General features: G+C 58.1%; 1 protein-coding gene across 5 annotated transcripts; it reads left to right on the forward strand.

The window, feature by feature from the left end:
* The first annotated feature begins 41 nt into the window (after positions 1-41).
* RAB44 (RAB44, member RAS oncogene family) lies at positions 42-20,743 on the forward strand. Of its 5 annotated transcripts, none has more exons than XM_080367238.1 (18): positions 42-2,557; positions 3,939-4,164; positions 4,251-4,365; positions 4,627-4,798; positions 5,067-5,213; positions 5,564-5,657; positions 5,779-5,874; positions 6,214-6,401; positions 6,782-6,830; positions 7,161-7,255; positions 7,894-8,288; positions 13,320-13,913; positions 14,402-14,483; positions 14,815-14,929; positions 15,682-15,783; positions 16,616-16,692; positions 17,150-18,879; positions 20,479-20,743. In XM_080367238.1, exons 2-17 carry the CDS (start codon positions 3,940-3,942, stop codon positions 17,232-17,234), a joined length of 2,631 nt encoding a protein of 876 aa, XP_080223364.1. In that variant the 5' UTR covers positions 42-2,557; position 3,939; the 3' UTR covers positions 17,235-18,879; positions 20,479-20,743. The 5 variants fall into 5 exon arrangements, with proteins under 5 accessions (XP_080223364.1, XP_080223366.1, XP_080223365.1 ...); XM_080367240.1 differs by having other exon boundaries at positions 5,567-5,657; XM_080367239.1 differs by having other exon boundaries at positions 5,070-5,213.
* Positions 20,744-21,614: the final 871 nt, after the last annotated feature.

Raw genomic sequence — 21,614 nt, forward strand, 5'->3', positions numbered from 1 at the left:
GGGGAGGAGGATGCTCTGGTTGGGGTCCCTGCTTGGGGGTAGGGGGGGTCACTCTGGGGGTGCTGCCTTTGGGCTGGTGGCAGCACAAGCCCAGCTGTGGGAAGGGGCTGGTACAGCCCTGGGTGACTCTTCTCCACCATGAAACATCCAAGCAGGGGGGGTGGGGCAAAACCTTCCCCACAACCCACATGCTTTGCTCTGCTTCCTTGGGACAGCTGGGTGCAGGATCGGTGCTGCCAGTGCAAGCCGTGTGGCATCTCACCGCGGGACCCCTGTGTGCACGTGGGCTCCTCTGCTGCTCGCAGAATTCCCCCTCCCTTGCTGTGACCCTGGTCCTCTGCTCCTCACCCTCAGTGCCTCGTGGGCAGGTGGCTGTTAGCCGTGGCCAGCTGGTCACATCCCCCCCACCCCCTTAAGGGGGTCCTGGGTGCCCTGTGCTGTGGCAGCACCAAGTCCTGGCTGAGACTGGAGCTGCTGGATGCCAGGACTGGATCCCCTGGATCCACCGTCAGCTGCTTCCTCTGAGGACCGAGCAAGGCTCATGTGTGGGCTGTGAGCTCCAGTTACGGCTGATGCGGTGAATGACCCTGTTTGCAGAGGATCCAGGTGAAAACAAAATGTTGATGGTAACAACCGTCTGTCGTCCTTCAGCTGAGGCTCCCTGAGGCACCTGCCGGTCCCCACGGTGCTGGGTGACACCCCCACATGCTGATGCCCCTTGAAATGTTTGCAGAGCACAATCCTGCTGCCTTTTAGCTGCTGCTGAGTCAAGTCCTACAGATTTAGCCCTTTTAATGTTCCTCGTGTCAGTCCTCGCAGCCCCCTTGGCTGCTGCCTGCTGCTCCCAACGAGCAGCGGCGGAGGCAGCGAGAAATAAATCAGCAAACAGTCCCTTGTCACCGTTTGTGGGGCTCTGAGGACAGCCAGGCTCTGGCTCTGCTGGGCGGGGGGGAGCTGGTACCTCTGCTGGAGTTTTGCATCCCCCAGGGAGACTCCAGCCCTGCATCTCCTCGCCCAGGTCGAAGAGGACCGTGTTCCCTCCGCTTTGGGGATGCAAAACGGTGCCGGGCTTCCAGCAGCTGAGGGATGGATGGAAACCTTGTGCTTTCAGCTCAGGTTGTATTTTGCTGCTTTCCCAGCCCAGGCTCAGCGCAGAGCGAGGACGCGGGGACCAACCTGCCACGATGGCTGAGAGGGGCTGGGAGGAGGGTCAGGCGCTTCCTCTCCTTTCCCCACCATATTCAATCCCCTTTCACTGGGACCTGCTGGGCATCTCCTTGGGGCTGGAGGGGGCTATTGGTGCTGTGGGGCTGGATCGTGCCCTCCCACCGCAGCACGGGCTGCTGGCAGGGCTCGGCAGCTGGGAGCAAGATGCCGGAGTCTTGCTGGGCAGAGCGCAGGAATCGGGGAGCTCTCCCAGGGGTATTGAGGGGTTTTCCCCCAAAAAGCATCCTTAGGCAAAGCCAAGCCAAAATTCAGCCCTCATGTGGCGGCGCACAGCCCCGGGGGCTGCGAGACACGGTGACAAGCTGAGTTCAGAGGTGGCTTTTGCGAGCTGAGCACCCCAGCCTGGCTGCGGGGTTGCTTCCACCTGGGAGAACCGGTGCCAGCTTTGTTGGGAGAGCAGAGAAGAAAGAGCTGAGCCCTCCACCCGCCTGCAGACGCCCCTGAGCTGGCTGCTGCTGGGCTGGGGTCCCAGGAGGGTGCGATGGGGCTGGGCACCCCCGCAGCCGGTTCCCAGCTTGGATGGGGGGAGACGGGGAGGGTATCACCCTCCACCCCACGGCTCCTGCTCCATGCCCGCGCCGTGAGCCAGGGGATGGGAATCCTAGTTATAACCTAGAGATAGTAATTAGCATTTCCCCTTGCTTGGAATCTCTTCTCATTTTGCAGTTAAAGCGAGGGAAAAATGCAGAACCCACCTACCCACCCCACCCCCCCGCGGCCTTGCCAGGGGGTGGGGGCAGTCAGCGTGTTTGGTGCCAGCTTTAAACTGAGTTAATGATTCAGGCAGGAGCCTTGAAAAAACGTTGGTGTGAGCAGCACAGCGAAGGGGAACCTCCAAATCCTGGGTCCAAAGAACCTCGTGGGGGAGGTTTGCAGGTTTGCTCGGTCTTCGGTAGGATGCTGTAACCTGCGGGTTGTATCGAGTCTTGTCCTTCGGCTTATTGGGGCTCTTAAAATAGTGTTTGCTGTTTCTCTGCTGCTTTTCCTCTGCCCCAAACGCCTCCCAGCCTTGGCTGGACTATTGCAAATACGGAAGGAAAGGATGGGGAATTCTGCTGGAGATGCCTCCGGTGCCTCTGCTTTGGGATTGGGGGGCTGGGGGGACAGGGACCCTCCGGACAGGCCCTTCCCGCACCCCGCTTGCAACGTAGCAAACAGGAAACGTGTGAGCACCGGCAGTTGAGCGTAACCCGAAAACGGAAAGCCGCCTTGGGTAAGAGAGGGGTGAGCACCCCGGCACGGGGCAGGACGAGCACCCTCGGCGTGGGAGCAGCATCCTCGCCAGCCCGCGCACCCCGGACCTGAGGGTCCCCCTCGGCAGGTGGGAAAGGTGAGTTCTGCCGCTCCGGGGATAACTCCTGTATCACCTTAAACAAGAGAAAAGCCAGGAAAACTTGATTTTTAATTCCTACCAGTGAGCTGGGGGGAGGTTTTTCTCGCTACCTGTCGGGGGATTGTGTCTGGTGTCCCTTTTCTGATGGCTGGGAGCAGCGTGGGGTGTTTTGAGGGGGGGGCAGTTCGCCAGGAATCAGTAATGCCGTGGGGATCCCTGCACAGCCAGGGCTGGGGGGTGCGCAGCTCCCAGCCCAGCCCCCCCTTTTCATTCCGTGCCTCTCTGGTGCGGTGGGTTCAGCTTGCCCCCCCCCCACCCCTCCCCCGCCCCAGGGCTGGGGCAGGTAACTGGGGGCTTCTCCACACCATAAACAACCCCACTTGCCCCCCAGAGCTCCCACTTCTGCTCTCTGGGAGGCTGGGACCACCAGAAGGCACCTGGCTTCTGCCCCCCCCAACCCCAGTGTCCAGTGGGACTCCAGCAATTGCCCAAGACCCTCATGCTTTAAGGGGAAGAGGATGGGTTTGGGGCTTATTCCCAAGTTTTTGGTGCACTTGGGGATTTAGTAGAATGGCCATTGCGAAAGGAAAGGGGCAGGGGGCTGGCGCAGCCGGGGGGTCTCCCCAGGTGGGGAGCGGAAAGCTGGGCTGCGGCCGGCGCCAGCATGGCCCCCGCTCTCGTCACTGCTCTCCGGGGCTGTGGTTTCCCTCGTTTGGTTTTTTGGCTTTGCCATGCAGAGAACAACCCTCACGGCGATGGCACGGTGGCTGCTGGTGACGCTGCTACCCACCCAGGATGGGGAGGGGGGAGCCGGGGGTGGGGGTCCTGAGCTCAACTCCCACAAGCCGGGGCAAGCACGAAGGCGTGATGAGAAGCAGCCGAGGTCTCGGGCAGCTCTCGCCGGAGGTGACTCACAGCCCTGAAAGCCGGGGGAGGAATTTTAAAAGCTGCTGATGTGCTTGAGGATGCAGGTAGAACCGCCACGTCTTGCCCAGACCTCCAGCATCGCCTTGGCTGGTCCTTTGCCGGTGTCACCTCCCGGTTGGCCCTCGAGCCCCGGCAGTGCCGGTGCCCTGAGTGTCCTCTGTAGCCAGGGCAAAGCAGGGGAGATCTGGGGTGACCACTTGGCCAGTGGCAGGAGAAGCTGCTCGCCCGGCGGGTGCGAGGCTTGAAGCCGGCAGGGATGGCTGGTGCTCGCTGCCGGTGGAGGCTCCGTTTGTGCTGCGCAATCGGAGATAAGCGCCTCTTCCTATTGCCAAACCTGGGGCCCTTCACACCAGCCAAAACAAGTTTCTAGCTGGGTCCCACCACGCCGGAGCAAAGGGCTCTGGCAAGCAGGGAGCCGGCCGAGGCTCAGCACCGGTTTGCCCCTTGGCAGGATGGAGCCAGCAGCCACATCCGAGCGGCGGGCGGCTGCCAAGGGCCGGCGCTTGGGCTCCAGCCGGCGCAAGCAGCTGCGTGAAGGCTCCGGTGAGGCACTGGCAGCAGCCCCCGGCCCCGGCGAAGAGCCCCCGTGGGCATCCGAAATGGTGCAGAGAGTGCAGGACATCTTCAGGGAGCGGGACAAGGACCAGGCGGGGTTTGTCACCCGCTCGGACATGCAGGTATGGGATGGGGATGTCAAATGCCACTGGGGTGGCTGGAAGCTGGATGATGGGTAGTTTTTTCCCCTGATTTGCTTTGGTTTTAGAAATTGCAGGAGGAAAATTTCCCGTGCAGCACAGAGGAGCTGGAGCTCGTCTTCGATGGGCTGGATGCTGCCGGCACCGGGCAGTTAAGCACTGAGGAGTTCACTGCCGGGCTCCGTAAGTGCCAGCACGCATCTCCAAGCAGCCTGGGCTGATCCTGGACACAGCCTCGGTGCTTTGCCAGGGGGAACCTGAAACTCTCCCCTTGCTGGGTGGCACAGGATGACCCAAAAAGTGTCTCCGTGCCTGGGTCTCAGCCCATGACTCGCTCTATTGTGCTGCAGCGGCTTATTGAAGCCACAGGGTGAGAAGTGTTGGGGTTTGGGCTTTGTTGTCCCCCTGGCTGGACACGGAGGGTTTGGGGGTATCTGTCAGCAGGGCAGTTCCTGAGCTCCCACAAAGCTGCCACGGGCCACCGCCGGCGGAAAACAGCATCCCGGAGGGTCCGCTTGGTCCTCCCCAGCCCGGCGTTGGAGGGGGCGGACAGCGAGGAGCAGAGACACTTCGCCGCCTTCATGGAGCAGCTGGGCACGGACGGTGTCTCTGATGAGTAAGCCACCCTGTTTAGCACCCATGGGTGTCCTGCAGGATGGAAAGGCTTGGGGCGGGAGGTCTCCGTGCAGGCAGCAAGCCCAGCAGTGGCTTGGAGGTGCCTTTGGCCCAAGCGCAGGAGCAGGAGACAGGATCATGATCACCCCAATGCTCACCTGTCCCCCAGGACCGCACATCCTGAACGGTGCGAGCTAAACGACCCCATAGCTGGCCCAGCTTGGGGGGGTTCGGGGGGGGATGCTCGCCACAAAACCCCCCTCTCCCAGCAGACAGGAGATATGGCAGCTCTGGGTGAAGCTCCGGCAGGATGAACCCCAACTCCTGGGCAACCTGGAGGACTTTCTGGCCAAGATGAGGCACCGCATCCAGGAAGCCAGGAGCAAGAAGGCGGCGTTGGAGGTGACCCTGAACAAGTGAGTCGCGCCAGGGCAGCGGAGAGGGACGGGGTGGGAAGGATGGGGACAGGGATGGGGCCCCTGCTCACCCCAGCCGTGGAGACGTACCCGAGGAGGGAGAAACTGGGGTGCTTCTCCACCAGTGGCTGGAGGGGAGGTTTCCCTGGGAGCTGGTGTCTGGGGTCCGGCTCCCTCTGCAGTCACTCGTGGGATGGCAAAAGTGCCGGACTGGGGCTGCTGGACGGTCCTTGCTGGGTGAACCCCTGCAGGCAAACCCGGCTGCAGCTCCCGTGGGCGATGTGGGGTCCCAGGGGCCAGCACCCACTGCAGCAGGGTCTGACCACCCCCCCCGGCCCTGCTGTCCCCAGCAGGCGCGTGGCCGAGCACGACAAGGAGGTGCAGCAGCTCTGCGAGGCCCTGGAGCAGCGGATTCAGCAGGAGCAGCAGCGGCTGGAGCAGGAGGTGGGGCACTGGCTGCTCCTCTCCCCTTGCTGCCCATGCCGGGGGCCATCCAGCACCCCCGACCCCCCACGGCAGCTCCCAGATGGGTGAGTGGGTGCTGATGTCCTTGTTGCCATCCCAGAGCCTGGCCCGGAGCCACCAGCACGGCGCAGAGCTGCAGCGAGTGCTGGATGCCAGCGAGAGGGAGGTGCAGCGCTTGGTCACGGCGCAGATGGAGGTGAGATGGCCCCAGCCCCCAGCCCCCAGCCCCCCCTTTGTGCCTATGGGCTACCCCAGCCGGGCTGTAACAGCAGCACGGAGCTGTACTGCTGATCCCGGTCTGTCCCCACCACCCCCTGATGCAGGTTGTCACATAGGACCTCCATCCCCACTTTTGCCATCCCCTCCATCCCCAGAGGACCCAAGCTGAGTTTCCCACCCACCACTCTTGGGGGGTGGCAGGGAAATTCAGCCCCAGGTCTAGAGAAGAAGGTTATCCACCTTTTTTTTTTTAGTTTATTTTTGTTTTGCACGGGGGTTCTGGCGGGGTGTGAGTGTCCTAGTTGCCATCCCGCAGCTGGAGACACGGTGCCGCAGCCTCCGCAGCACGCAGCAAGCCACCAGCACCGAAAACCAGCAGCTGGAGGAGAGCAACCGGGTGCTGGAGGACCGCCTGCAGCACCTCCACCAGCAGCTCCAGCAGACCCACGGGCGCCTGCGGACAGCGAGGGCAGCGGTGGCTTGGGAGCAGGCGGAGGAGCTGGGGTGAGGAGCTGAGCGAGCATCGTGTCCCTCTGCGTGCCGTGATTTGCCCCTGGGGGTTGCAGCAGATGGAGAAATGAGTTTGATGGGTCTCAGCCATCACGGTGCTTCAATGGTCTCCACGGTGCAGATTAAGCGTGGCTTGATGGGAAAAGCGACAGAAAAAAAAGCCAGGACTGTCAGCACCACGCACTGAACGTGTCTCCCGAGGGCAGTGCCAGCAGAGATGGGGATGTCCTTCACCCAGAGGGACCCAACCGGGACTGATCCATGGGTCGTGGGTTTTGCTGTCCTGCTCCAGCCCATTGCTGCTCCTGGGGCAGGGATGGACGTGGTGAATGGGATGCAACTGCCACTTTCACCCCTGTGCTCTGTGTTTGCAGGGACAGAGCGGTGGCAGAGCTGCCCGGCGAGACACCAGTGTCCCCACAGGTACTTCAACTGGGAGCATGGGGACGGGACAGGGTGTCCGTGCTCCGGAGCCTTGTGCTGTTTGGTCTGGGGCTGCCGGAGAGCCCAAGAGCACGGGGTGCTGCTGCAGCAGAGGCAGTGCCTCCCCTAAAAGCTTGCTCAAACTGGGTTGGCATGGTGCCATACAGGTGTTTGGGAAGGGAGGGGGGTAGCAGCCCCTTAGTGCTGGTACCCCCAAGATTTTGGGTGAGTACACCTGGATACCTGCCAGAGAGCTCAGCGTCGATTCAGGCAGAAGCGCTCCCTCGCCCAACGCTTTTCTCTCTCCTCTTCCCACCCTGTTCACTGCAGACGAGTCCAGAGAAGAGAGAGAAATACCGCTCCGAGATGCGGATCAGGCTGGGGTCCCACGGCGGCAAGCCCAAATCCAAGAGCACCCACCAAGTGTAAGGGGTCCTGAGCACCCACCAAGTGTAAGGGGTCCTGAGCACCCACCGAGTGTAAGGGGTCCTGAGCACCCACCAAGTGTAAGGGGTCCTGAGCACCCACCGAGTGTAAGGGGTCCTGAGCACCAGCTGCTGCTTCAGCTTGTGCTCCCGAGGTCTGCGAGCTGGTGCTGAGCACCAAGTCCTCCACCCTCCCCAGGGAAAACATGATATTTAGTCCCTTTAATGCTCCTTTGCCACTCGCTCATCTCTCACCCCAGAGATCAGATCTCTTGCCCCAGCTTGTCGCCCTGCATCACCCCCTTGGCTCAGGTACCCAGCACATCTGGCCAGGAGTTGTCTTTTCATCTCCGACAGTGTGAACGCGGAGCCTGGGAAGAGGCACGCTCACTTGCTGGGCAGGATACGGCCCTGGGTCAGGCTCCCTGGGTGTGCATCCCCCTTTCCCTGTCACCATCCCTGCCCGCGTGAGCCTCCAGTACACCCCGGGGGTCAATGAAATGGGGTTTGGAGAGGGATGGGGGGGTGGGGGGTGGGGCATAGATCAGAGACCCCCTGGTATCAGCCCAGGTGGGCAGGAGGGAGATGGAGCCCAACGTGGGGGCTGGGCTGACCCCTACATTTTCTGCCTTCTCCAGGGTTTGGGAAATGCAGCCAGCAGAAATAAGCCTTCTGGGATCCCCGAGGAGAGCAAGCTCTGCAGAAGAGGACCCCTTCCCAGAATCTCTGAAGGAGGAACGCTTTTCTGACCAAAGCTCTTTGCTAAGAGAGATGAATGATGCAATAGCGGCTCTGAGCAAACAGCTGAAGCCACAGGCACTGGGTGCACCCCCCACACCGGCAGACACTGCCCATCACCCCCAGGATGACGCTGAGCCCCAAATGGGGCTGGAGAAAGGCACAGCCCAAGGCACAACTCCTGGGGTCCTGCCAGACGCCCTCCCCAGCCACACCGGTCACAAGGTGTTTGAAGGAGACCTGAAAGAGGGACCAGCTGCGGCTGAGCTTTGTGCTCCAGATGTGACACAGGCTGGTGCGTCCATGGGAGCTGGGCACCTCAGGGCTCAGGAGCCAGGGACAGAGGAGGGGGAGAGCCCGGAGGAGGTGCAGAGGATGTTATTCTCACAAGGAAAAGGTGCTGGTGCGAAGGAGCTGATGTTACAGGTGGCTGAGCATCTGCAAGGAGCACTGGGAGAAAGCATGGAGGCAGGGGAGCAGGAGGCACGGATGGAGGCAGGAGAGCAGGAGGCACGGATGGAGGCAGGGGAGCAGGCACGGATGGAGGCAGGAGAGCAGGCACGGATGGAGGCAGGAGAGCAGGAGGCACGGATGGAGGCAGGGGAGCAGGCACGGATGGAGGCAGGAGAGCAGGAGGCACAGATGGAGGCAGGGGAGCAGGAGGCACAGATGGAGGCAGGGGAGCAGGAGGCACGGATGGAGGCAGGGGAGCAGGAGGCACGGATGGAGGCAGGAGAGCAGGCACGGATGGAGGCAGGGGAGCAGGCACGGATGGAGGCAGGAGAGCAGGAGGCACGGATGGAGGCAGGAGAGCAGGCACGGATGGAGGCAGGAGAGCAGGAGGCACGGATGGAGGCAGGGGAGCAGGAGGCACGGATGGAGGCAGGGGAGCAGGAGGCACGGATGGAGGCAGGGGAGCAGGCACGGATGGAGGCAGGGGAGCAGGAGGCACGGATGGAGGCAGGGGAGCAGGAGGCACGGATGGAGGCAGGAGAGCAGGAGGCACAGATGGAGGCAGGGGAGCAGGAGGCACGGATGGAGGCAGGGGAGCAGGCACGGATGGAGGCAGGGGAGCAGGAGGCAGGGATGGAGGCAGGGGAGCAGGCACGGATGGAGGCAGGGGAGCAGGCACGGATGGAGGCAGGAGAGCAGGAGGCACGGATGGAGGCAGGGGAGCAGGAGGCACGGATGGAGGCAGGAGAGCAGGAGGCACGGATGGAGGCAGGGGAGCAGGCACGGATGGAGGCAGGAGAGCAGGCACGGATGGAGGCAGGGGAGCAGGCACGGATGGAGGCAGGAGAGCAGGCACGGATGGAGGCAGGAGAGCAGGAGGCACGGATGGAGGCAGGGGAGCAGGCACGGATGGAGGCAGGAGAGCAGGAGGCACGGATGGAGGCAGGAGAGCAGGCACGGATGGAGGCAGGGGAGCAGGCACGGATGGAGGCAGGAGAGCAGGAGGCACGGATGGAGGCAGGGGAGCAGGCACGGATGGAGGCAGGAGAGCAGGCACGGATGGAGGCAGGAGAGCAGGCACGGATGGAGGCAGGGGAGCAGGCACGGATGGAGGCAGGAGAGCAGGAGGCACAGATGGAGGCAGGGGAGCAGGAGGCAGGGATGGAGGCAGGGGAGCAGGAGGCAGGGATGGAGGCAGGAGAGCAGGAGGCACAGATGGAGGCAGGGGAGCAGGAGGCACGGATGGAGGCAGGAGAGCAGGAGGCACGGATGGAGGCAGGGGAGCAGGAGGCAGGGATGGAGGCAGGGGAGCAGGCACGGATGGAGGCAGGAGAGCAGGAGGCACGGATGGAGGCAGGAGAGCAGGCACGGATGGAGGCAGGAGAGCAGGCACGGATGGAGGCAGGGGAGCAGGCACGGATGGAGGCAGGAGAGCAGGAGGCACGGATGGAGGCAGGAGAGCAGGAGGCACGGATGGAGGCAGGGGAGCAGGCACGGATGGAGGCAGGAGAGCAGGAGGCACGGATGGAGGCAGGAGAGCAGGCACGGATGGAGGCAGGAGAGCAGGCACGGATGGAGGCAGGGGAGCAGGCACGGATGGAGGCAGGAGAGCAGGAGGCACGGATGGAGGCAGGGGAGCAGGCACGGATGGAGGCAGGGGAGCAGGCACGGATGGAGGCAGGAGAGCAGGCACGGATGGAGGCAGGGGAGCAGGCACGGATGGAGGCAGGAGAGCAGGCACGGATGGAGGCAGGGGAGCAGGCACGGATGGAGGCAGGAGAGCAGGAGGCACGGATGGAGGCAGGGGAGCAGGAGGCACGGATGGAGGCAGGGGAGCAGGAGGCACGGATGGAGGCAGGGGAGCAGGCACGGATGGAGGCAGGGGAGCAGGCACGGATGGAGGCAGGAGAGCAGGAGGCACGGATGGAGGCAGGGGAGCAGGAGGCACGGATGGAGGCAGGAGAGCAGGCACGGATGGAGGCAGGGGAGCAGGCACGGATGGAGGCAGGAGAGCAGGAGGCACGGATGGAGGCAGGGGAGCAGGAGGCACGGATGGAGGCAGGGGAGCAGGCACGGATGGAGGCAGGGGAGCAGGCACGGATGGAGGCAGGAGAGCAGGAGGCACGGATGGAGGCAGGGGAGCAGGAGGCACGGATGGAGGCAGGGGAGCAGGCACGGATGGAGGCAGGAGAGCAGGCACGGATGGAGGCAGGGGAGCAGGCACGGATGGAGGCAGGAGAGCAGGAGGCACGGATGGAGGCAGGAGAGCAGGCACGGATGGAGGCAGGGGAGCAGGCACGGATGGAGGCAGGAGAGCAGGAGGCACGGATGGAGGCAGGAGAGCAGGCACGGATGGAGGCAGGAGAGCAGGCACGGATGGAGGCAGGGGAGCAGGCACGGATGGAGGCAGGAGAGCAGGAGGCACGGATGGAGGCAGGAGAGCAGGCACGGATGGAGGCAGGAGAGCAGGCACGGATGGAGGCAGGGGAGCAGGCACGGATGGAGGCAGGAGAGCAGGAGGCACAGATGGAGGCAGGGGAGCAGGAGGCAGGGATGGAGGCAGGGGAGCAGGAGGCAGGGATGGAGGCAGGAGAGCAGGAGGCAGGGATGGAGGCAGGAGAGCAGGAGGCACAGATGGAGGCAGGGGAGCAGGAGGCACGGATGGAGGCAGGAGAGCAGGAGGCACGGATGGAGGCAGGGGAGCAGGAGGCAGGGATGGAGGCAGGGGAGCAGGCACGGATGGAGGCAGGAGAGCAGGCACGGATGGAGGCAGGGGAGCAGGCACGGATGGAGGCAGGAGAGCAGGAGGCAGGGATGGAGGCAGGGGAGCAGGAGGCAGGGATGGAGGCAGGGGAGCAGGCACAGATGGAGGCAGGGGAGCAGGCACGGATGGAGGCAGGAGAGCAGGAGGCACGGATGGAGGCAGGGGAGCAGGAGGCAGGGATGGAGGCAGGGGAGCAGGCACGGATGGAGGCAGGGGAGCAGGCACGGATGGAGGCAGGAGAGCAGGCACGGATGGAGGCAGGGGAGCAGGCACGGATGGAGGCAGGGGAGCAGGCACGGATGGAGGCAGGAGAGCAGGAGGCACGGATGGAGGCAGGGGAGCAGGAGGCAGGGATGGAGGCAGGGGAGCAGGCACGGATGGAGGTGGAGGTAGCAGGATGGACGCAGGAAAAAACAGGCTGGGAAAAGGCACAGGTCCTGGGAGAAGCTGAGGAAGCGGCATTAAGCCAGGGAGAAAATCTGGAGGCAGGTGTGGGGCCACCTGCGGCCGGGGAGGCAGGCCTGGTAGTGGGACGGTGGCTCACCACGGATGAGCCTCATCCAGCTGTGGCTCCGGGTGAGTGTGCGCAGCCCACGGGCACGGCGCTGGGGGAAGGGGCTGCCCTGCCACTGGGGCTCTCCGAGAGACTTGAAATGAAGCCAGGAGAGCACCTGGAGCCAGAGCCACCATCCCAGGACGAGATGCAAATGGGAGCAGCCCAGGGTGACGGTGCCTTCCCCGAGGTGACGGTGGCTCCTGGCCCCGGGATGCTGGAGGAGCTGCAGCTCCCGGGAGAAGCCTCGGATGCTGACGTGCTGCCAGCCCAGGCTCAGCGAGGAGGGAGCAGCAGAGCCGGGGCCGAGGCCGAGGTGGAGGTAATGTGGCTCAGGGTGATGGAGCCACCCGGTGAGTCTGCAGGGGGAGACACGTCATGGGGGGGGCACATGGGTGCAGGGGCGCCGTGGCCAGTGGCATTGCCACCCACCCATGTGCAGGAAGGTGGAGCGGGAACAGATGTGCAACCGCTGGAGGCGCAGAGCGGTGATGCCTACGTGCAGCTGCTTGCAGAGGTGGAGGCAGCTCTGCAGCCCCCGAGTGAGGTCGGCTCCTGGGGGCTGGAGCAGGGAGGGAGGGGGACTCCGGGTGTGCAGCCACTGGGGGAGGAGGATAAACCAGAGTTAGGGCTGGGGGGAGAAATGGGCGCTGCTGCGGTGCGCGGCGAGGGCCCTTCCCCAGCAGGAACAGCTGCAGGGAGCCCAGACCCGTGTGGGATGTTCCCAGTTAAGGCTCAGGCACTGGAACTGGTGGAGGCAGAGGATGCCCAGGCAGACGCGCGGCTGCATGGGGGTACCAGCCCAGAAACCCCCCAGGGAGCAGCCATACATCTCGTAGAGGAGGCTGAGGATGGGGAACAAGGGCAGGGTGGGCGTGAGCTGCCCCACGAGCCTGGGCTGGATCCGCAGGGAGAGGGGGCTGCTGCGGGCGTGCGGCCAGGGGAGGAGGCTGTCATCCTGGGCACGCCGGAGGCTCAGGGCACTGATGCAAAAGTGCAGCCACCTACAGAGGAGGAGGAGCTGAAATCAACCTCAGGATGGAGCATGGGGGCAGATCTGGCACCCCTGGGCGCCGCTGGGCTGTGGGCAGTGGAGCAGAGCCAGGCTCCGGGTCCAGAGGCAGGTCTGCGTGCTGCCCACGCCAGGGGTCCTTGGGAGGAAGCTGCTGCGGGGTCACACGTGTCCCCCCCGGCTGAGGGGGCTTCATGCCCTGAGCACGCCACTGCTGGCAAGGGTCCTGAGCCGGGAGCAAAGCTGGGAGCACTCACTGGCCAGGATGGGCAGATCCTGGAGGATCCCCGGACTCCGGGATTACTGCAGGGAGGGAGGACTGCTGCGGAGGGCAGGCCTCTGGATGGAGCTCCAGGGCTGGAAGTGGTGCAGGGAGAGGCGCTGGAGGCAGGGGCAAGGAGTTTAGTGGAACCTCAGGGTCTAGGGCCAAAGCAAGGCTGTGATGACCCTGCGTCTGCGCTGGCTCCCCCCGTCTCTGAGGTGCCGTTACAAATCAGCACGCTAAAGCTGGAAACGGTGATGCAGGAGGATGTTCTCGTTCCAGATGTGTGGCAGCTATGTGCTTCGGGACAGGCAGCCCAAAGCGAGCTCCGGGAGCAGGTCTCCGCACAGGCAGATAAGATGATGATGGTTCATGCTGCTTCCCAGCAGCCGGAGGAGAAGCCACAGCATGTGATGGAAACAGAGCAGGTAGCTGCCAGACCTGCTGAGCCTCCAGAACAAGAGGTGCCACCAGCATTAACCCTTCACACGAGGGTCCAACAGGAGGAAGATGCTGGGAATGATCAGCTGGGGATGGTCTTCAGAGACTGTGCACTGGGGGATGCAGCCCACAGCAGCACCCAGCCCCAGGGGCGGCTCTTGCCAGAACAGAGCGAAGACCTCAGTGTTGGTCAACAGGAGAAGATGCAAGAGGCTGGGTGGAAAACAAGCTCAGAAGGTGAGCCCAGCCCAGGAGAGCCAAGGGCTGTGACTGCAGGTTGGTCAGGAGCTGCCCTGAGGGGTTGTCCTGAAGCCCCCCTGGACCCAGACCACCTCTACAACGTGCTCTTTGTTGGGGACTCCCATGTGGGCAAAACATCGTTCCTGTACCGCTTGCACGCCGACACCTTCAACCCGCACCTCACTGCCACAGTAGGTAGGTGTCCTCCAGCTCCTCTCCAGCACAGCTCTGCACCCACCTGGGGGTCTCCATTGCCATTCCCTTCCCTCCACCCCGCAAGCTGCTGGTGTTCGCTACACGCATGTTACAGCTCATGCCAAGCGTGCAATACAACCAAGGACCACGTAGGACCACCAGCATCACACGTCTGGATGCTCATGAGCAGGCGGTGCTGGTCCTCCATGCCCTCTCTAGGGCACCGATACCGGCAGCCCCAGTGCTTTTCTCTCTGCTTTGCCTTTCCTCTGTGTTTTCCTCTCTTAACCAACCTAGTTTTATTCATTGTGAGATCAGAGACCTTCCCAAAATCCCACTGCTAAAGAGCTAAAACCTGGAGGTTCCCTTGGGATGAGGCCCTTGAGCTGCAGCCTCAGACCACAACCGCCCCACGGGCCTTCTCCATCCATCCCCTGCCACAGGGCTGAACGCTACAGCATCAGAACATCCCTCTTTGTGTTCCCTAGGGCTGGATTATCAGATCAAACACCTCATCGTGGACAACAGGCGCTTTGCTCTCCGCCTGTGGGACTCAGCTGGTCAGGAAAGGTGAGGTGCTGTGCTGTCTGCTTGCGGAGAGCAGCCTGTGGTTTTCTTTTTCCTGGCAGATGCCGTGGTGATGGACGATGCTGGCTTTGCTGAGCAAGGGTCAGGAGGGACTTTGCAGTATGTGATCTGATAAAGCATAATAAAGGAAGTAATTAAGATATAAACAAGCACTTGGGCTGTTTGTACAGCCTCAGCAATCAGGATAGGAGCAAAAACTGGGCTTTGCCTTTTTTTGGAGATGCGCATTCCCAGCTTTCCCAGTGGGATTTCAGATCGCTCCTAGGCAAAACCTCCTTTGGACCGTATCGGTGATGGTTTAACATGCACGCAGGTACCACAGTGTCACCAAGCAGTTTTTTCGGAAAGCGGACGGGGTGGTGCTGATGTACGACATCACATCGGAGTACTCCTTCTCGGACGTGCGGTACTGGCTGAGCTGCATCCAGGTGGGTGAAACGGGAAAACCTCGGTCTGCCCCCGAAGTCTTGGAACCGGTGGTGACCCCAAGATCAGCCCACCCTCTGTCACCAGTTAGGGATGGACAGCTGGGGGGACCAAGCCCCTTGTAAAGGGTGTTCTGCTTTGCTTTGGCTAGAAAATATTTTTTCTCGGAGGATTTAAATTCAGATACTGATAACTTTCACATTTTTGAAGTGTTTCCTGGGGTAATTTGTTGATAGCATCGTTGCGATAATGATCAACTTTTTTTAAAAATTAAAAACCCCACGGGGAAATGGAAAATGTTGAAAGTTATTTTAAGAACACTTTTAAATGAAGAATAGTCCACTTTGAGTCCTGGGAAATGGGACGTAACTTGTGACTTACTAAAAACTTCTTGTCAGAGATTTCCAGTCAAGTACAAAGCCAGTGTTCAAAAACAAATGGAACAAAATGGGATGTCGCCTGGCTCAGTGCCCGTAAATCCCAGCCCGAGCATCCTCCAGAGGGTTCCTGAGGTTGAGCACAAAGGGAATTCGCTACAAGGGCAACTCATCCAGTTGCCCTGCCCTGTTAATAGACCAGGACAGATGATTTAAAGGGGGAGAAAAAAAAATAAATCACTTTCTTAAATGCTATTGAACTCGTTTAAGAATTTATGGTTTTATGTGCCCAAATGTGTGGGCATCCTTCATGGTACCCCCGGCTGTGATTCGAGGCAGGGTGACACGCTCCTGACCCTCCCTCTCTCATGGCCCAGGAGGGAGCAGAGGAGGGAGTTGCTGTTCTGCTTCTCGGGAACAAAACGGACTGCGCTGCGGAGAGACGGGTCCCTACGAAGGAGGGCGAGCGCTTGGCCAAGGTGGGTGCTGGTCCTGCCGTGATGTGCTGCCCGCCCGAGCGAGGCAGGACAGCTGAGGGTGGGTGCCCCCAGCCTGAGCACCCGGAGGAACATGAAAGCCCTTAACTCGCCTTCCGTGCATCCGTGGTGCAAAGTGGTCCCTGAACCCGTCTCTCACCCCTCCCTGCCTTGCTTTCCCCTTGCCATCTTCATTTTGATCAGCACCATCCCAGTAAAACAGTTTATGGAACTGGATCTGTAAATCAAAATGTTTTCAGTTTCACTTATCTTTGCTGTGAAGCATCACCTGTCTTCCCAGCATCACTTAAATACTAAAACCACTAAGCCTGTCCTGTTTTAAAGATACTGAAAAGCTTACAGGGTGATTAAACTCTTCAACTATAGATGAGTAATAAAAATTAGGCAAGAAGAATCTCACCTTTACCAACTTAATTTTAAAATTTCTGGATTTGAGCCAGTATCTGTTGACCAGTTGACAAATGGAGATGGCAGGACCGGGGGTCAGATGCTTTTTTTTCCCCCAAACCAGTCACTGACAGGCACGAAAGACATGGGAACACCTAGTTACATCTCCGTATTTTCTCTGCTAACCCAAGAGCATCACGCCTTGTTCTGTCTGCAGCCTTTTCCTCGGTATTAAAAGCTGGTGTTGCAGCTACCAGAAAAGCTGGATTTCACCCTCATACCCCAGTAAATAAGTTATTGATTTATTTGTTTCCTCGAGACCCTCCTGTTCCCCCTTGACTGTGACTGTCCCGTGGTTATTGACGCTGATATTAAGCTATTCCGATGCAAGAATATTACATTTCTCCCCGGGCTCTGTGTCTTGCAGGAGCATCAGCTCATGTTTTACGAATGCAGCGCTGCCTCGGGCCACAACGTCTCCGAGTCCATGGTCAGCCTCGTCAGGTGAGCCATGTGCTTGGATTTTGCCAGCTGTCCTGAATTTACTGGGCTCCCTCCCGGCTTTTTTAACTCCAAATACCAGGGTGTTAGCATCACCAGAGACTCCCTGCGCCCAGACGTGGGGAGAACTCGGAGCAGCGTGTGCAGGGCTGGGATGAGCCGGGGGTGAGCGCTGTCTCCTGAACAGCCAGCATGGCAAGGTTATTATAATTAATGAAATTAACCTTTTTTCAGGATGCTGCTGGTTTCTCCACGGGTTGACTGAAATAAATTCTGCCTGCGATTTGATTTAGGTTGGCATTTTTTAGCAGAACCCATGGTTCTCAAATCATGAGCTGGGAAGGCTCCTAACTCCTTCCAGCCACGCTGAGCATCCTTTCCCGATGCTTGTCGAGACATATAGCACAGGGATACAAACTGGGGGGGTAACACCTGGCTAATTTGCTTCCTTTTCTCCCAGGTTGCTCAAAGTTCGTGAGGATGAGTTGAAAGCTAAGGCAGACGAGGTACCAAAGCCACCCCAGAAGAAAAAGGGCTGCTGCTGATGGATGGGCAGAGCCCTCGCTGTGATCTGAAACTGCAGCAACAGCCAGAAAAGCGTAAAAGTAGCCCTGAGGCACCACCTCTCCCCCCACCCGTGCCTTCCCCCCCTCATCTCCCCGGGATGCTGAGCAAAAGCCACTGTGGAGGAACCGGCTGTCCCCCAGCCCCTTTCCCGTCCATCTCCTGCCGTTATCCCACAGCACACGAGCCCTCCAAAATGGGCGGATTTCCCGAAGTGGGAAAATTCACCCCGTTCTTCAGGAGACAAAACCCGGGCTAAGGAATGAGGCAGAAAAGGAACCCAGCTGGATCGGAGGTGCTGGAATGACACTGGGAAGCAGCAGGGAGCAAAGCTGAGTCTTGGGATAACAGGAATGAACATCGGGGAGTCACCCGAAGGCCAAGGGATAAAACGAGGGGGGTGGGGTCGGTGCTGCTGTGCAGTGGTGGCTTTTGCTCTGGCTTTGTCATCCGATCAGATTGGGTCTGGAACGACGAGATACACAATATATCCTAAAAGCACTTGCTCAGTCTCTCCGATCAGGCACGGTAAAGCTGGTTTTGCCCTTTCCTGGTCCATCGTGCCAGTGAGCAGTAACGGGTTTTGATGGAAAACTACTAAAAACTTTGCTCAAAATAAATGAAAAAAAAAAAAAGCAGGTCCAGGCTAATCGAAAGAGCACCAGGCTGGCGGGATGTATGGTCAGGTAAATGCTAGCAAAAACTCTTTTTTGCACTATTTTTGCACTATTGCAGCCGTCTCAGGGTGGGCAGGGAAGAGCAAGGTGCTGCACCCTGCCCTGCTGCAACTGTGGCCGCTTCTTTATATCCTGGATCAGTTTTAAAACGCAGCGTGAAAAATCTAAACAAGACCATGTCACAATTGCCAGTTGTTGGTTTTTTTTCTTTTTTCTTTTTACAGCTTGATGCAGAGAACTATACTTTTGCAGAGAAAGACATCCAGACTAAATAAATAAGAATATAAGTGGTTTATTTCAGTATTTTTATATATTGCATGTGTTGCGTTGCTGCCCAGCAGCTCAATAGATGTATTTAAAGGCTATGCTTACATGTGGATTTGGGGGAATAATTCTGCTCGGATGAGTTTGCTTTTTGTTGTCATTATTTATATGTATATTTTGGCAAAGCATAATAGTAGCCAGTTTCTGCTTGACAAAACTACTGTGACAACACGGGTTGGTTTTCTAATGACACTATATATTAAAAAAAAATATATATAAAAAATCATTCTGCATGTTTGTAACTGTTTATAGCTCAGCTTTCCAAGGAAACAAGGCTCGGGAGCTCCTGATGCCATGTCTATGGACCTGTTTTCCCTTTCCCTGCTTCAAGCAGTTGTGGGATCCGTGGGCTGCCTGGCACTCCCCAGCGGGCAGCTACTGCAAAGCTCCACGATGTACCGACGTCGGTACTAATAAAGGCCCGGCTGACTGGGACTAATTAACGTCTGTGTTGATGGAAAAACTGCAGTTTAAATTTAGCCTTTATCAGACAACCCCAAATCTCCGTGGGAGAGACCTGCAAGGCATGGAGCCGGGCGGGAGCAGGCTGCTTGGTTCTGCTGCTCCCAGAATTATCCCTTTGGATGGAGCAGCTCCATGCGGTACCCGACGGTGGGAATGACAGGTGGGTTGATTTGCAGGTGGAGATGAAATGAGGCTGCTGGTGGACCAAGCTCACGCTCAGAAACGGCAGGGTTATGAGCTCCACCAGGCAGGGTCCAACTTGGCAGTGGCACAGGAATTTTTAAGTCTTTTAGAGACGAGTTCTCTCCTCCGCATGCCCCATCTCACCGCTCCGGCACCTCTGCACCACTCCAGCACCTAAGCCTTCCTGCAGCCTCCACAAGCCACCTTCCATTGGCTCCATCATTAAAAGACTTTTTTTTTTCCTTAATGCAATATATTTATGCTCCTGTTCCTCTCTTAATGCAATATATTTATGCCCCCATTCCTTTCTTAATGCAATATATTTATATTCCCATTCTTTTCTTAATGCAATATATTTATGCTTCCATTCCTTTCTTAATGCAATATATTTATATTCCTGTTCCTTTGCAATATATTTATATTCCCATTCCTTTCTTAATGCAATATACTTATATTCCCGTTCCTTTCTTAATACAATATATTTATATTCCCGTTCCTTTCTTAATGCAATGTACTTGTATTCCCTTTCCTTTCTTAATACAATATATTTATATTCCCATTCCTTTCTTAATGCAATATACTTATATTCCTGTTCCTTTCTTAATACAATATATTTATATTCCCGTTCCTTTCTTAATGCAATATACTTGTATTCCCTTTCCTTTCTTAATACAACATATTTATATTCCCATTCCTTTCTTAATGTAATATACTTGTATTCCCTTTCCTTTCTTAATACAATATATTTATATTCCCGTTCCTTTCTTAATGCAATATACTTGTATTCCCGTTCCTTTCTTAATACAATATATTTATATTCCCGTTCCTTTCTTAATGCAATATACTTATATTCCTGTTCCATGCCAATCCCTCTTTCCCATATTTCATTATAAAGTATTTTTCCCGATGGAGCAGTGGGAGCAGCCTGGAGACCGCAGCTCCTCAGGAGGAGTTGATGCGGCTCAGCCCAGAGCTCTGCCTGGAGCCGGTGTTTGGGGTACCCTAACCATGGCTTTTCCTGAGGCTTTTGGGGCCCATTTTCACTATTTCTGCTTTGCTGGTTTATGTTAAAATCATATAAATCCAAGCGCATGCTGCACATGTGGCGCGTGGGAAGAGAAGCACCATTTTAGCCTGGTCAACCCCAAAATGTGCTTTCTGGGGGGCTCCATGGTGCCTCCTAGCCGTGTGTGCGCTGGAGCATCCATCGGAGCCGCTTTGCTCTTCACCTGAATTTCTGGGATTTATGTGCGGAGGGTGCTGCCTTGCCGGGCAGCAGTGGGAGGGTGCAGGAAAATGTATTTTTTTTTTATTTCCTCGCGAAATAAGAAGAGTTGAGGTGGTCGAGGCTGAATTTTCCCGTTAGATGGCAGCAAATGCGGGAATACCCTGGCCCTGCCACCCCGCTGCTTGGCCAGGGAATCCCGCAAACAAAGGGCTTCCCAGCCCAGCAAGCGGAAAGGCTCCTTATCCCGCTGGAAATCCCGTCTAGGAAAAAGGACTGAGCTTGTGCCTAAAGCATAAAACACCCGTGAGCTCCGCTCCGAACTTGGAAACGTTTTTTTTTCATGGCCAGGTTGGGAGAAACACCAGGAGGGGAGGAAGAAAGGATGGAAAACCCAGTGGTAGCGTTGCTTTTGGAAGCATCTTCCAGCTTTAATAATTCCCCATCCCGGGACCCCCCCTGGCGCTCGCCAGCCCCTAACCACACGCATGAGGGTCCAGGTCCGCGATGGGAACAGCAGGAGGGAAACGCGTGTTTGTTTGGACCACAGGAATATTTTAAAAATAAAAATAAAAATAAAAATAAAAATAAAAATAAAAATAAAAATAAAAATAAATCAGGTGGTTTCCGGTTGGCATTCTTGGGGCGCTCTGCAAGAGCTCGGGGGGCTGCCCTGGGCAGACCCCAGCCCCGGGTGCTGCCCCCCACTCCCTTCGGCGCACCCACCTCGGAAGCGGAGAGCCCACGACTCACGAGCCAAGGCTTTGGGTGCCCCAGCCACCCCATCCTGCGGCTCCTCTCCCAGAATTTCATCCCATTCCCCAAAAAAGGCCAAAAAATGGGATGCGGAGCCCATCCCGCATCCCACGCCGGGACTGACGACGGGGCAGGGCGGTCAAACCCCATAGGAAGAAGTGCTTTATTCTCACAGTGTTTAATTAAACTGCAGAATTTAATTAAATAATAATCTTGAATTAACAGAATAATAATAATAAATAAATAAAAATATAAACATAAAAACTAAAATTAAAAAATATAATTTAAAATTATAATAAATTTGAAATTTAAAAACTATATTAATAAAAAATAATAAAAATATGAATTTCAATAAACTACAGGGGGTCATTGGGGTCAAGGCCACCACCAAGGCTGAAAAGGGACCAATAACGGGAACACCCAGCGCGGCCACAATCAGCCGCTGACTCGGAAAATGAATTTAATTGCAATTAGGGACTGGAGCCACCGCCGAGGCTGAGACCCCTCCGAGACCCCCCTGCTCCTGCTTGCTCCCGAGTTTTTGGTGCCTGGAGGGGGATGGGCTGTTTTTATTTTCCCACAGTTTTTAGGGAATGACCCCCCCGCCACGTGGTCACTCAGGCTGCGGGAAAGGGCATCCCTGTCCCCACGGGGCGCGGGGCAGGGGGGGTTCGGGGGGACACTGGGTGGGTCTTGTCGGGGGGCACGAGTGTGGCTTGGTGGGGCTGGGG

The sequence above is a fragment of the Falco punctatus genome, assembly GCF_963210335.1.
Source record: "Falco punctatus genome assembly, chromosome: 17".
Taxonomy (NCBI): domain Eukaryota; kingdom Metazoa; phylum Chordata; class Aves; order Falconiformes; family Falconidae; genus Falco; species Falco punctatus.

Excerpts from the sequence above, each read along its gene's own strand:
- RAB44 (XM_080367237.1), top strand. The coding sequence starts at position 11,537 with ATGGAGGCAGGGGAGCAGGAGGCAGGGATGGAGGCAGGGGAGCAGGCA. Across the intron at positions 14,930-15,681 it reads ACTGGCTGAGCTGCATCCAG|GAGGGAGCAGAGGAGGGAGT; the intron begins GTGGGTGAAACG and ends CTCATGGCCCAG. Across the intron at positions 15,784-16,615 it reads AGGGCGAGCGCTTGGCCAAG|GAGCATCAGCTCATGTTTTA; the intron begins GTGGGTGCTGGT and ends TGTGTCTTGCAG.